The sequence below is a fragment of the Nilaparvata lugens genome, chromosome 1 (genome assembly GCF_014356525.2).
Source record: "Nilaparvata lugens isolate BPH chromosome 1, ASM1435652v1, whole genome shotgun sequence".
Lineage (NCBI taxonomy): Eukaryota > Metazoa > Arthropoda > Insecta > Hemiptera > Delphacidae > Nilaparvata > Nilaparvata lugens.
The window spans coordinates 2,723,966-2,740,442 of record NC_052504.1 but is presented as its reverse complement, the minus strand read 5'-3'; the positions used below and the strand labels follow the sequence as shown (position 1 = coordinate 2,740,442).

Sequence of the window (16,477 nt, the reverse complement as noted above, 5' to 3'; positions counted from 1 at the left end):
AAGATATCTACCCGATATAAAGATAGCCATCACGGAATAGGAAATAGTCATTTAAGAAGATGAGTGTGTAGACGATTAGAAGAAGGCTATCGAGATAATAAGATTATGCTGAAGATTTTTATAGAGATGGCATTTTTTCACGCTATTATTTCAAAATTCTGAACTCAACTAACCTGAAACTCAATTCATGGATAGAGAACAGAGCAGACGACCAAACACAAGCGGTGTCCATCTTGCATATTTAGCGCTAACGTGAGCTATAGAAACAAAGTAACTTTACTTTACTTTACTTTTCTTGTTCGTCACAATATTACTGAACTGCATTAAGGGAGCAACGATCCCGCAGTATATGACACGTCAAAGTTTAATCTAATATCTACCATCCCTCCTATTTCAACACAACAGATCCCACATAACATACATCAATCAAACACTATTCAACAAGGAAGTCTGCTAACCTGTACGGACACAATACAATAAGGAATTCCCTGAGTTTTTTTTTGAAATCCTTCAAGCCATCAATTTCTCTCATGTGGAATGGGATTGAATTAAATATTTTCATTCCCATATAAAACGGGCCACTCTCCAGCAGGCTTAGTGTGTGATGTGGGTAAACAAAACCTCTAAATCGTGTATTATGGGGATGACTCACCTGGTTTTCCTCATACATTCGTCTATTTTTAAAAACGAAGATTGCTAAATCTAATATATAAATAGCAGGAGCCGTCAGCAATCTCTTTTCTTTAAAATAAGGTCTGCAAGAGCGCATTGTATTAATCTTATAAATTATCCTAATGGCTTCCTTCTGCAGTATGAATGTTCCATTATTCTCTATACTTTTCCCCAAAAAATAACTCCATATCTCATAACTGACAGAAAATAAGCGTGACGAAAGTAAGTCGACAAAGGCGAATCAGCTGATGGAAAATCTTTCAAATACGTGAGCTCCAGAATTCAGGAGCATGAGGTAAGAGTATAAAGCTTATTCATATAAAAATGAGCAAATGTTTATGCTTCTACCTAACGCTCATGAGCAAAACCTTATGCTACATGCTCATGAGCATAAATGCTCTGGTTTTATTCATATGTCCCATTTTCATTGCAAAAAAATAAATTATTGATTATTTCGAACAAGAATGGAAAGTGATACCACATCAGATATACCAGTATCAATAATTATCCTCTATAGAAGGCAGTGGCGAGGTAGATAATTGACAACGCGGTTCTCCTATTTTTTCAAAGTGGATCTCACGATATACGATAAATAAGAGTTATGTCAGTCAACTGCCTGACATGAAATACAATCGACCCTCTCTCAAATAGACTGCCTACTACAGAAAACAATAATTCATATCCCATAAAACAACTTTTAGACCTATTTTGAAGACGCTATCATCGTACCTCACTCTTCGGCAACAGTCTACAACTGGGACCAAAAATATGACATACAATTTCTGATAGTCTTTCTCTGACAATTATTGTGAATAATCAATGCTCTTAATAATATGTTTGAGCATATTTAGACCAAAACTCTTGCAAATTATCAAGAACTAATCGCTTAGAAGGGTTGTGATTGCAGGATTCAGACCGATTTCGCAACAATTATCCGTAATTTCAGAAGAATAATCTTTTGCCAAATGTCTATAATAGCACAGTCTTTTCTCTTGTTTTCTTCTCCCCAAGATATAATCAAAGCTGGGAAATCCTAGCGGAGTAATTTGACTTTCTCTCTCTTTTTATTTAATACTCTGTCCCCCTTCAATCTATCATTGAATGTCTATAATAACATATAGAGAAAACATGGCACAATCTTTTCTTCTGTTATTTTTCTCTATGCTATAATCAAAGCTGGGAAATCTTGGTGGAATTATTTTCCTCTCTCTCTTTCTTTCCCTCTCACACTCCAATATTATTCATACTTCCTTTCTCTCACTCTATCGTCTGATCAAAACTAGGAAATCTTAGTGGAATTATTTTCCTCTCTCTCTCACACACTTTCTCCAATTATTCATACTCTATTTCTCTCACTCCACCGTCAAAAATAGGCCTATCTATAATCAACCTCCGGGATTCACATCTTTTCAGGATTGTTTTATTTTGAATCTATCGTCGAAAGTCTATAATCAACGTCAGGAAATCTTTTCGGAATAATTATTATTAATTTTAGAGGGTTATTTTGTTTTGTGAATTCGTGACTGAGCGGGAGTATTTTAGGGTTGACAGTTTCCAACAAAAATCTTTTGTCTATTTTGTGTTTGGTCTAGTATTATTCAAGACATCATTGGGGACATTTCACTTGAACCACTATTTGTGAAGGTTGGTCAACAGTAAAACAATTACCTATCATCCTATAGTTAACAGGAAATTTCATAGTTTAGTTTAATGTCATATGTGATATCATACTATTCCAGAATATAAAGTGAGTATCTTGAATACTATAGTGATTTCCACATTATGATGGCACTGCCTTCTATAGTGGATTTCTGATACCGGTATATCTGATGTAATATTTACTGTTCATTCTTGTTTAAGATAATCAAGGAATACTATAGTGTATACTATATTCTCCATATTCACTATAGTGAATACTATAGTCCACTTCTGCCCTCGGAAGTGCTTAGTAAACAACACTATTCTCATATATGTATATAAATATATATACATATTTTGTTTATTTAGTGTGTGGCGAAAAATAGCGTTCGCACCACGGGCAAAAATGTTTTTTCGCCCCACTTGGATGTAATGAGCTGGTTTACGTGCGTCATACGGAGGCCGAAAATGATTGTTTTCTGACCAGGCCGGTAAAAGTTTTACGGCCCTAGGGCTGTAAAATAACCTTGAAGTCAGCTGATTCTGATTTGATGTGAACGTGTTTACAAAATAGTTTATGAAAATGGAATCAGTTTATGCTTCTAGAATTTAATAGGTATTCTGCAATAAGATACTATCATTTTATTTGGATGAATGAAATACAAATGAGATATTATAAACTATTCAAATTCAATTTTCAGAGTATAATAGAATCTAACCTCAAACCTCCTAGTACTGTGTTTATCACGGAACATAGTGGATAAACGGAATCATTTTATGCTTCTAGAATTCAATAAAGTATTCTGCAATAATATACTATCATTCTATTTGGATGAATGAAATACAGATAAGATATATATGATTATAAACTATTCAAATAATTCGATTTTCAGAGTAGGATAGAACTTCTAACCTAAACTTCCATTGACATTCAGATTGGCCAAATTTCAAGTGCGCTAAAACAGCTGATCAAAATTTTTCATTATTTGTGTTTATCATTCAATAATTAAAACATTTATAATAATATCATCTTATTGTCATTTGGAAGAATAAAAAGTTTAAACTCAGCCTCTTACATAATTGAACATAATCTTTTAGGTTATTTAGACAAATCAGAATAAAAAATAAAAATACTTGGACAATTTCCTGATATTCAGATTACCTCAGATTTGCTAGAGCTATGACCTTCCACTTTTGCTTTCGGAAGTGCTTATAATAGACAATAAATTATTTTCATATATATATATATTGTTTATTTTTCTGTGTGGCGAAAAATAACGTTCTCTCACCACGGGCAAAAATGTTTTTCCGGCTCTCAATCTTTTCTAGTCCTCGGCCTACGGCCTCGGACTTGAAAACCGATTTCGAGCCAGAAAAGTCTCATTTTCGGCCCTAGGTGCGAAATATACTATTCCGGCTCTCAATCTTTTCTAGTCCTCTGCCTACGGCCTCGGACTTGAAAACCGATTTTGCGCCGGAAAAATATAATTTTCTACTCTAGGTGCGAAATATACTATAAGCAGCATAATATACAGTTTATCTCATTTCTGTATAGGGCTACTTGTAATAAAGAAAAATGAAAATCTCAGTACCCTTTTTTTGAAAAAATTTATCACAACATGTTTTCGGACATTTATGCCATTTTCAAGTGATATGAAGTTAATAAATAAATACTACTGGGAGATTCTTATTTTGATCATATGTTAGTGTATTCATATGTTTTTATGAACTAGGACATTACTTCATATCACTTGAAAATCGCATAAATGTCCGAAACATGTTGTGATAAAAATTTTTCAAAAAAAGGGTACTGAGATTTTTATTTTCTTTATATTTATAATATACAGTTGTATGTGAATTTCCGGCTCAACATTTCCTTTTTAATTCAATATTATTGAAAATATCAAGCTCTTAAGTGTCTTTTCTGCTGTTTCACTACATTACTGAATTCAAATCCGTTATTAGTTGTCATTAATTTATTTAGAAGTTGTATTCTTGAACAAGATATGAAAAATGCGTGACCACACATAACCTTTAAAGCTGCGTCTACACCGGAGTTAATAACACAAGGTTTTAACATTTTAGTTATCAACTGATGTTTATTACAAAAGTCAATAACATCATGTTAAGTTGCATTCAAACCGGAGTTGATAACATGAGTTATTAATAAAAAGTTTCAACTTGATTGTTTCGACAAAAACTTCACTTAACAAAATTTCATAACTCGTGTTTTTTAACAGAACATTCCTTGTTATTAACAAGATTTATGTTATCCATCGAGAGTCGGTAAAGATCAAAGGAAATGTGTCATGTTAATGACAAAAGCCTCTTTTATCGCATTAACTTTTGTTAATAACAGGTTACTATCTTCCCCGAAACCCCCTCGGCCAGCATCCCTACCCTACAACTACAGCTGTGCTGTTCCCTAATAACTACAGCTGCAGACAAAACACGTGACAAAGTTATTAACTTTTGTTGATAACAAAACTAGCAGCCAAAAGAGCATTATAATTTATTTTTCCTACAGTTACGTTGAAAAGTGGCCATTGCTGCACTGATTACAGAACGCAAAGAATCACTTTTCCGCTCTAGTGCGGGAAAATTTTTTCTGCACTCCAGATTTGCAACATGGCAACGCAAAATACTTAGTAGGTTATATGGAGCAACAGTGCAGCAAAATCAAAAAGAAGTTGGTAACAGTGACTGCTGTGGCTGCTATAGTGAGCAGAGGTGCAACCAAGCACAACGCGCTAATTATTATTCATTATATATTATAACCAAGTACAACGAGAACTTTAGGATTTTAGGATTAAGGTTTTTATCAATAATAAAATTACACAGAAAAACATTTGATGGATTTCAGGCAATTTTACCCATAATTACCCACTTTTCATATTCAATGGTAACTGTAGGAAAAACTTAATGTGAAATACGTGCGCAAAGTTCCTCTGCTGCACTCAAGAAACCATTCCGCCCTCGCCTACGGCTCGGGCGTAAACGTTTCTTTCGGTGCAGCAAACTGTCACTTTGCGCACTAGTTGCACAAATAACTATACACGATTAGTTTTGTGAACAGTTGTAGACCTCACACGGTATTCTCATCCTGATTGAAACTATAGACCTTATGGAAATACAGCAATATCTCCACACATACTGGCTTCTCCACACATCTGTGTAATCACTTGTCAGCTGATTTATGATAACTAATAATTCTATATTCTGATTTTTACTCTAATATTGGCGTATGAAGGAGGCTCCTTTTTCCTATTATAGTAAACAAAGTGAATTCGTATGGCTTTTGTTGGTGGGAAGTCTCTTGCGGGAAGGTCCCACCGCCTGAATATATAATTTAAGCCGTCAATGGGCCTTACAACTGTCATACTTCAGCCGGGACCGACAGTTTAACGATAACACGGGAACTATGATGCTACTCAGTCACTCTACCCACTATACCAAGGATCACTCCGTTTTCCTTTCATATTAGGTATCCTTGAAATGCAGAATTTCCAAAAACCTTGATGTATATACGTCGACGCGCAATTAAAGAAGGAACATACCTGTCAAATTTCATGAAAATCTATTACCGCTTTTCACTGTAAATGTGCAACATATAAATATATTAACATTTAGACATTCAAACATATAAACATTTGAACATTTAAACATTTAAACATTTGAACATTTCAATATTTGAACATTTAAAGATTTAAACATTTGAACATTTCAACATTAAAACATTGGAACATTCAAACATTTAAACATTAAACATTCAAACATTCAAACATTTGAACATTAAAACATTTAAACATTAAACATTAAACATTAAAACATTTAAACATTAAACATTAAACATTAAACATTTGAACATTTAAACATTAAACATTAAACATTAAACATTAAACATTAAACATTAAACATTAAACATTTGAACATTTAAACATTAAACATTAAACATTAAACATTAAACATTAAACATTAAACATTAAACATTAAACATTAAACATTTAACATTTAAACATTAAACATTAAACATTAAACATTAAACATTAAACATTAAACATTAAACATTCAAACATTTAAACATTAAACATTAAACATTAAACATTAAACATTTAAACATTAAACATTAAACATTTGAACATTTAAACATTTAAACTTTAAACATTAAACATTAAACATTAAACATTCAAACATTTAAACATTTGAACATTTAAACATTAAACATTTAAACTTTAAACATTTGAACATTTAACATTTAAACATTAAACATTAAACATTTGAACATTTAAACATTTAAAATTTAAACATTAAACATTAAACATTTGAACATTTAAACATTAAACATTTAACATTTAAACATTTAACATTTAAACATTAAACATTAAACATTAAACATTAAACATTTGAACATTTAAACATTAAACATTAAACATTAAACATTAAACATTAAACATTAAACATTTTAACATTTAAACATTAAACATTCAAACATTTAAACATTTGAACATTTAAACATTAAACATTGAAACATTTGAACATTTAAACATTCAACATTTAAACATTAAACATTCAAACATTCAAACATTTAAACATTAGAGCCTATTCCTGGACCTTCTAGTAGGCCTGATCCTTCTCCTGGATCTGCACAAGATTCAGATTCATCCCATGGAAATGAAGGACATAATCTACCAATTTTCCACAGAATACAGGTAATAACGTACTGTTGCATGATGTTCTCCACTGATGAACTGCATGAATTTCAATTTGAAGAGAGACCAGAATTTCGTGAACAACAAATCAATCAACTTGCAAATCAAAACCCAACTGTTCCACAGAATACCGGTAATGTAGTGTGGCGTGATGTTTCTCCAGCTGATAGACTGCATGAATTTCAATTTGAAGAGAGACCAGGATTTTGTGAACAACAACTCAATCAACTCACAGATCATAAACCAATTGATTTTTTCCTTTTATTTTTTGACAATGAAATTCAAAATATGCTGGTAGCAGAAACAAATCGGTATGCTGAACAACAGATTTATAAAAGGTATATGTGAAGAGACAATAAGTGAACATTCATTTGTGGCTAAATGGAGTGATACAAATCCAAATGAACTAATGAAGTTTTTTGGCCTCATTATTTGGATGGGACTTGACCAAAAACCCACACTCAAGGATTACTATAGTAATAAGATTCTATATAAAAGTGAAATTCCAAAAGTATGTGGTATCAGTAGAAATCGGTTTGAAGCATGCTTCATTTTTTTCACATTTCAGACAATGAACATTGCCCAATTGGAGACCGCTTATACAAAATATCTCCACTTGTTCAAATCCTCAATAGAAAGTTTCAAGACATTTGTACTCCAAGCAAAAGAGTGTGCATCGATGAGACAATGGTTCCTTTCGTGGTAAGTTGAGCTTCCGCCAATACATACTGGCAAGAGACACAAATACGGTGTGAAGCTATTCAAACTTTGTGTTGAGAATGGATTTACATATAAATAAAGTATATGGTGGTCGTAGTGAACGCGATCCTGACAAACCTCTAGCCACATCTGTGGTAATGGATCTAATGGAACCACTTCTAGATTCAGGTCGAACGGTTTATACAGACAATTTTTATACAAGTGTGGGGCGGCGCATGAACTGAATGGGCGGCAGACCCATTTAGTTGGAACACTCAGGCAGAATAGAAAACTCAATCCCAAGTCGATAATTATTCACAAATTGAAGCGTGGGGAGATGAAAATACAAAGAAGTAGCACTAATGTTGTCATTGAAATGAAGGCACAACGAGATGTCTTATTCTCACCACTACAGATATTAGACATTTAAAACATTTAAACATTCAACATTTAAACATTTGGACATTTAAACATTTAAACATTTAAACGTTTAAACATTTAAACATTTAAACATTCAAACATTTAAACATTTAAACATTAAACATTTAAACATTAAACATTTAACATTTAACGTTTATACATTTAAACATTTAAACATTTAAACATTTAAACATTTAACATTTAAACATTTAAACATTTAACATTTAAACTTAAACATTTAAACATTTAAACATTTAAACATTTAAACATTTAAACAAAAACATTTAAACATTTAAACATTTAAACATTTAAACATTTATACATTTAACATTTAAACATTCAAACATTTAAACATTTGAACATAACATTTAAACATTCAAACATTTAACATTTAAACATTTAAACATTAAACATTTAAACATTTAAACATTTAAACATTTAACATTTAAACATTTAAACATTTAAACATTTAAACATTTAAACATTTAAACATTAAACATTCAAACATTAAACATTTAAACATTTAAACAATTAAACATTTGAACATTTAAACATTTAAACATTTAACAATTTAAACATTCAAACATTTAACATTTGAACATTTAAACATTTAAACATTTAAACATTTAAACATTTAAACATTTAAACATTTTAAAAAACATTTAAACATTTAAACATTTAAACATTTAACATTTAAACATTTAACATTTAACATTTAAACATTCAAACATTTAAACATTTAAACATTTAAACATTTAACATTTAAACATTTAAACATTTAACATTTAAACATTTAAACATTTAAACATTTAAACATTTAAACATTTAACATTTAAACATTTAAACATTTAAACATTTAAACATTTAACCATTTAACATTTAAACATTTAAACATTTAAACATTCAAACATTTAAACATTTGAACATTTAAACATTAAACATTAAACATTTAAACATTTAAACATTAAACATTTGAACATTAAACATTTAAACATTTAAACATTTGAACATTTGAACATTTGAACATTTGAACATTTAAACATTTAAACATTTAACATTTGACATTTAAACATTTAAACATTTAAACATTTAAACATTTACTTTAAACATTTAAACATTTAAACATTTAACATTTAACATTTAAACATTTAAACATTTAAACATTAACATTTAAACATTTAAACATTTAAACATTTAAACATTTAAACATTAAACATTTAAACATTTAAACATTTAACATTTAAACATTTAAACATTTAACATTTAAACATTTAAACATTTAAACATTTAAACATTGAACATTTAACATTTAAACATTTAAACATTTGAACATTTAAACATTTAAACATTTAAACATTTAAACATTTAAACATTTAAACATTTAAACATTTAAACATTTAAACATTAAACATTTAAACATTCAAACATTTAAACATTTAAACATTTAAACATTTAAACATTTAAACATTTAAACATTTAAACATTTAAACATTTAACATTTGAACATTTAAACATTAAACATTTAAACATTTAAACATTTAAACATTTAAACATTTAACATTTAAACATTTAACATTTAAACTTTAAACATTTAATCATTTAAACATTTGAACATTTAAACATTCAAACATTTAAACATTTAAACATTCAACATTTAAACATTTAAACATTTAAACGTTTAAACATTTAAACATTTAAACATTCAAACATTTAAACATTTAAACATTTAACATTTAACATTTAAACATTTAACATTTAAACATTTAAACATTTAAACATTTAAACATTTAAACATTTAAACATTTAAACATTTAAACATTCAAACATTTAAACATTTAACATTTAAACATTTAAACATTTAAAAAAAACATTTAAACATTTAAACATTTAAACATTTAAACATTTGAACATTTAACATTTAAACATTTAAACTTTAAACATTTAAACATTTAAACATTTAACATTAAAACATTTAACATTTAAACATTTAAACATTTAATCATTTAAACATTTGAACATTTAAACATTCAAACATTTAAACATTTAAACATTCAAACATTTAAACATTTAAACATTTAAACGTTTAAACATTTAAACATTTAAACATTCAAACATTAAACATTTAAACATTTAAACATTTAACATTTAAACATTTAAACATTTAAACATTTAAACATTTAAACATTTAAACATTTAAACATTTAACATTTAAACATTTAAACATTTAAACATTTAAACATTTAAACATTCAAACATTTAAACATTTGAACATAAACATTTAAACATTAAACATTTAAACATTCAAACATTTAAACACATTTAACATTTAAACATTTAAACATTAAACATTTAAACATTTAAACATTTAAACATTTAAACATTAAACATTTAAACATTTAAACATTTAAACATTTAAACATTTAAACATTAAACATTCAAACATTTGAACATTTAAACATTTAAACATTTAAACATTTAAACATTCAAACATTTAAACATTTAAACATTTAAACATTTAACATTTAAACATTTAAACATTTAAACATTCAAACATTTAACATTTAAACATTTAAACATTTAAACATTTAACATTTAAACATTTAAACATTTAACATTTAAACATTTAAACATTTAAACATTTAAACATTAACATTTAAACTTTAACATTTAAACATTTAAACATTCAAACATTTAAACATTTGAACATTTAAACATTTAAACATTAAACATTTAAACATTTAAACAATTAAACATTGAACATTTAAACATTTAAACATTTAAACATTTAAACATTTAAACATTTAACATTCAAACATTTAAACATTTGAACATTAAAACATTTAAACATTCAAACATTTAAACATTTGAACATTGAAACATTTAAACATTCAAACATTCAAACATTAAACATTTAAACATTCAAACATTTAAACATTTAAACATTTAAACATTTAAACATTTAACATTAAACATTTAAACATTTAAACATTTAAACATTCAAACATTTAAACATTTGAACATTTAAACATTTAAACATTTAAACATTTGAACATTTAAACATTCAAACATTTGAACATTTAAACATTTTAACATTCAAACATTCAAACATTTAAACATTAAACATTTAAACATTTAAACATTTAAACATTTAACATTTAAACATTTAAACATTTAAACATTTAAACATTTAAACATTTAAAATTTAAACATTTAAACATTTAAACATTTAAACATTTAAACATTTAAACATTTAAACATTTGAACATTTAAACATTTAAACATTCAAACATTCAAACATTTAAACATTTAAACATTTAAACATTTAAACATTTAACATTTAAACATTTAAACATTTAAACATTAAACATTTAAACATTTAAACATTTAAACATTCAAACATTTAAACATTTGAACATTTAAACATTTAAACATTTAAACATTTGAACATTTAATCATTCAAACATTTAACATTAAACATTTAAACATTCAAACATTCAACATTTAAACATTTAAACATTTAAACATTAAACTTTAAACATTTAACATTAAACATTTAAACATTTAAACATTTAACATTTAAACATTTAAACATTTAAACATTTAACATTTAAACATTTAAACATTTAAACATTTAAACATTTAAACATTTAAACATTTAACATTTAAACATTTAAACATTTAACATTTAAACATTTAAACATTTAAACATTTAAACATTTAAACATTCAAACATTTAAACAATTAAACAATTTTCTGCTTTTTATTCCGGCTATCATATGAATACTCCCGTTAAATGAAATCATATGGAAGTCAATTATATTGTTAACAAGATCTTGTTGATAACAAGGAATTTTCTGTTAGAAACATGAGTTTTTAACATTTGTCGAGTGAAATTTTTGACGTTTCTGTCAATTCAATAACTTTTTGTTAATAACTCGTGTTATTAACTCCGGTGTGAACACATCTTAAGACTTCATTACCTTCAAAACTTGATAGAGGAATCAGTACAAGACAAGTTCAGTTTTCCTCTTCCAGATTATAATATTTACATATTATTATTCATAGATCATCGTGATCATTCTATTGATAAATAACTGAGAATAACTGAGATATTACATTCATTCAAATGCTAATGATTTAACAGTAATAATTATTGTTGCGTTTACACCATAGTTTATAACATGAGTTATTAACAAATGTTGTCAACTTGACTGAATCGACAAAAAATTCTCTTGACAAAAGTTAATAACAAGGAATTTTCTGTTGAAAACACGAGTTATCAACTTTTTTCAAGAGAATTTTTTGTCGATTCAGTCAAGTTCAAACTTTTTATTAATAACTCATGTTATCAACCCCGGTGTAAACGCAACTCAACATGATGTTATTAACTTTTGTAATAAATTAACATCAGTTGATAGCAATAATGTTAAAAACTTGTGTTATTAACTCCGGTGTAAACGCAGCTCTACCCTGCTGTCAAATTTGCAGTAGCAGAAGTCTTCAAGTTGATTCACCGCATTTAATTTGGATTTTCGTTTAATAATAATTCAATATGACTGATTGGTTGAATGAAAAAACCCACTCTCTCTTGTGTTTCAGTAATTTCTGCAACAATTGTGATAACCATGATTCTAAAAAAAGGGATGGAAGCTTACCATAGTTCAAATATTTTTCTGACAACAATAATGTTTGCCCTAATGTTGAATCAAACACTGAATATTTTGCTTGCTGTGATCAACTATTGGGATGTACTCATTGAACGGTTCATGGGCCTCAAGGATTTCGTTCTCTTCTTCTGTCTATCTTCATGTGCTGTAGATATCAGATTCCGGTGAGCAAATCAAATTCAGTTCATTTGCCATAAAAAGATCTGGTGTGTACACTCACACAACTTTCCTTGCTCATCGATCTATAAGACTCATTCTCGAACGAGGATAATCTAGGGGAATAACATTATGCCGATTGGCGGCTAAATAATTTTATTAAAACTACGATTATACTATTGTTATTGTTTCCGAAGAACATTTCCCTTTGTTTGAATTATGAAATTTGAGGATTTTTTAAAAGTTGTCAAAACAGCTGTTCTACAAATAAAATATCGACATGCGTTATTTTGAATAAACTGCTCTACCTACCTACCTCACGCATGAGAAGGAGGTTACAAAGTACATTCCTCAGGGATGGGGTAGACCCCCTGTTAGATTTTCCCTGCTAGTTAATTGATCTGATATATAACTATACAGGGTATGAATATGAAAAAATCGGTCAAGTCATTTTTGAGAAAATCGTGAAAAACATGGTTTTTTAGTAATTATCCGTCATTTTTCTCAAGAATATTACGGAGCTCCTGCAATTTTCCCAGAAATCAGACTCATGTCAGTTGATTAGGCTTATAGATAGCTATCTAAGGTATAAATTTGAAGAAAATCGTGAAAACCGAGAAAACTGTGGAAAATTTTAAAATTTCGAGTGAATCGGTTGATTAGGAATGGAGTTATCGTGTTCACAGACACCCACACACACACACACACCGACCAACACCCAAAAATCATGTTCTTGGACTCAGGGGACCTTGAAACGTATAGAAAACATGAAATTATTATACCTTAATTTTTTTGGAAAGCAATACTCTCCTTACCTATGGTAATAGGGGAAAGAAAGTTTTGGAACGTATAGAAAACATGAAATTAGGGTACCTTAAATTTTCCTGGAAAGCAATACTTCCCTTACCTATGGAAATAGGGCAAGGAAAGTAATAAGAAAATCATTCCAACATTATCTGTCTTTCTTCCTGTGCTGTGGATATTGGCATAGAGGAAATAATATAGCATAGCATGGGAAGATATCCATTGTATGGGTAATTTATGTTCCAAATTTTAAGCAATTTTTATGTTAAACCAAGCCGATTACTGTTGACTACTGTCTATCGTTACTGTTCTGTTGGGGTGAGAGTCTAAGAACGGCACAGTCCAAGGTCCCTTTGCACAGTTTAAACTCATCATCATCATCATCATCATCATCATCATCATCATCATCATCATCATCATCATCGTCATTCATGATTAGGCTCAGTTGGCCTGTTCCAGCATCCATTTCTTCATCGGTCGTCCGACGCCTCTTCTCCCATCGGATTTGTAGTGCCAAGCTTGAATTGGAAGTATATTCGCTGGCATACGAAGTAGATGGCTAGACCATAAATTGGAACATAAATGCCCTATACCATGGCATATCTTCTTGTGCTATCTTCTCACTATGATAGAATATACTTAATAAAAATATACATCACCAGCATTCTAAGCCAGTTCTCCAGCCAGGGGAGGGGTACCACCAATTTATTATTTGACTTTGAATACATATAAAGGCTTACAGACAACTCCATAAAGCCTCATCATTGAATTTATTTCCCTCCATTGTATTCATCCATTGCCTTCGAGAGAATTTATCCCATTTTGTTTTTCATTTTAGATATGAACGCAGCAGCGCTCTCCTGTCAGTTATCGAAGACAAATTTATCGGCGAAAACAGCAATTGGAACGTCACCTCGACCTGCGCCCTCTACAGGCAACAGCTGATCGACCTTGACAAACGCATCTTTAAAATTATCACAGTCATCATCCTCAACATGAGCATTTGGCCGCTATTGGCTGTCGCACTGTTCAGAGTGGGCGGAGTGAAAACTCTCCATCCGCCCCTCCCCTGCGCCTACTACCTCCCACAAAGCGTGACGTCACACCCTGTGACGTCATATGTGACGATGTTCGTTCTGCAATCTTGTTGTTTGTCGATATTCGCGATTATAAGTCATGTTATCCTTTCATCAGTAACTGTAGCTCTACAGAAATTAGGGTTCGATTTTGAGCTGTTTTTTGAACTTGTGGATAGGTTTGACAAATCTGCCTTTGGACATGAAGAAAAATGTTCCAAAGAGGTTCAGGAAGAAGAGAGAGAGATAAAAACACCAGAGAACCAGTGGAAAGATAAAGAAGGAAATAGGAGGAAGCATGATGTGGTGAGTGAGAGAATATATAGGGTGCAGACTGAACGAAAATGTTCCAAAGAGAATAGAGGAGAGAAAGAGAAGAAAGAGATGGGAAGAGCAGAGAACCAAAGGGAAGAGAAGGATGGAGATTGCAGGATGTATGGTGTGGAGAGTGAGAGACAATTGAGAGAGCAGACCAGACTACTGGTTGCGTATCACCAGAAACTTTATAAGTGAGTATTCTCGTTTTCTTGAGGACTTTATAGTATTGAAACCTATGATTTCAGAATTCTTCCTACATGATAAGAGGATGAATCATTTTTGAGGCCCGGTTGCGCAAAAGCCGGTTAAATTTTAACCGTGATTGATTTAACGAGAACCAATCAGAGAAGGTTTTTTGGAAAAGACGGCTTCTCTGATTGGTTCTTGTGGAATTAATCACGGTTAAAATTCAACCAGCTTTTGTGCAACCGGCACTGAGAGAAAAATAGCATAGAGTGAAGATAGCATAAGAAGATATTCCATGGTATGGGTCGTTCATGTTCCAAATTTCAAGCCGATGTTTTGTAGGATTCTACTTGGAGGAAGAAGAAAGAATAATCCCTGAGGGAAGAAAAGAGTGAGAAAAAGATATTACAAGAGATATCACATGGTATGAGTCGTTCATGCTACAAATTCGAATCCGATTTTTTGTTAACTAAAGCCGATTTCTGTCGACTACTGTCTATTATAATAAATTATTGTTTTGGCCTGGTGGGAGTGAAGAAAGGCACAGTATAAGAGACTACCAACGTTATGTTCACTAAAAATAACTATAAGGACTATCGGCTTGAGTTGACAATGAAATTTGGAGGACATATGCCTCATAGAATGGGATATCTTCTTATTCTATCTTCTCTCTATAGTATAATTGGCACGTATTTTAGAACTTCACTTATAGAAAAGAGAAGGGAATCATTTCTGAGGGAACAATATTGAATCCGTAGTTGTAACTGGTTATTGTTTGTCAATACCCTTTCTTGTGAATAAAACATTATCTTTTAAGCTGCATTTAGACCAAAGTTATTAACAAAATGTTTATTTTTCCGTCCTTATAGATTAGATGTGCATGTGTTTGTCAAGCTCCGTTCAATTTAATAGAATCTATAAGGAGGGAAAAATAAACATGTTGTTAATAACTTTGGTGTAAACGCAGCTTAAGAGTCTGATTAAGTAAGTTATTTTCTGCTCTCAAGTTATGTTAATGGAAGTAGAAATGCATTCCTGAGTTTAAGAAATAGAATAAAATGATCAATGATTCAATTATCAATGATTGATGATAAGGATTGATTGCATCTCGCAATTTTTAACAATCTTTATA

The 16,477-nt window shown here is 29.5% G+C and overlaps 1 protein-coding gene across 1 annotated transcript; it reads left to right on the top strand.

The window, feature by feature from the left end:
* Positions 1–2,266: 2,266 nt before the first annotated feature.
* On the top strand, positions 2,267–15,354 carry LOC120351037. Its single transcript, XM_039426975.1, has 3 exons — positions 2,267–2,316; positions 12,738–12,969; positions 14,604–15,354. The coding sequence occupies exons 2-3, from the start codon at positions 12,764–12,766 to the stop codon at positions 15,352–15,354; spliced, it is 957 nt and encodes a 318-aa protein (XP_039282909.1). The 5' UTR covers positions 2,267–2,316; positions 12,738–12,763.
* Positions 15,355–16,477: the final 1,123 nt, after the last annotated feature.

What these genes read in the sequence shown, in the direction of transcription:
- LOC120351037 (XM_039426975.1), top strand. Translation starts at nt 12,764, where the DNA reads ATGATTCTAAAAAAAGGGATGGAAGCTTACCATAGTTCAAATATTTTT. An exon ending in GCTGTAGATATCAGATTCCG is followed by an intron (nt 12,970 to 14,603) that starts GTGAGCAAATCA and finishes TTTTCATTTTAG; the next exon opens with ATATGAACGCAGCAGCGCTC.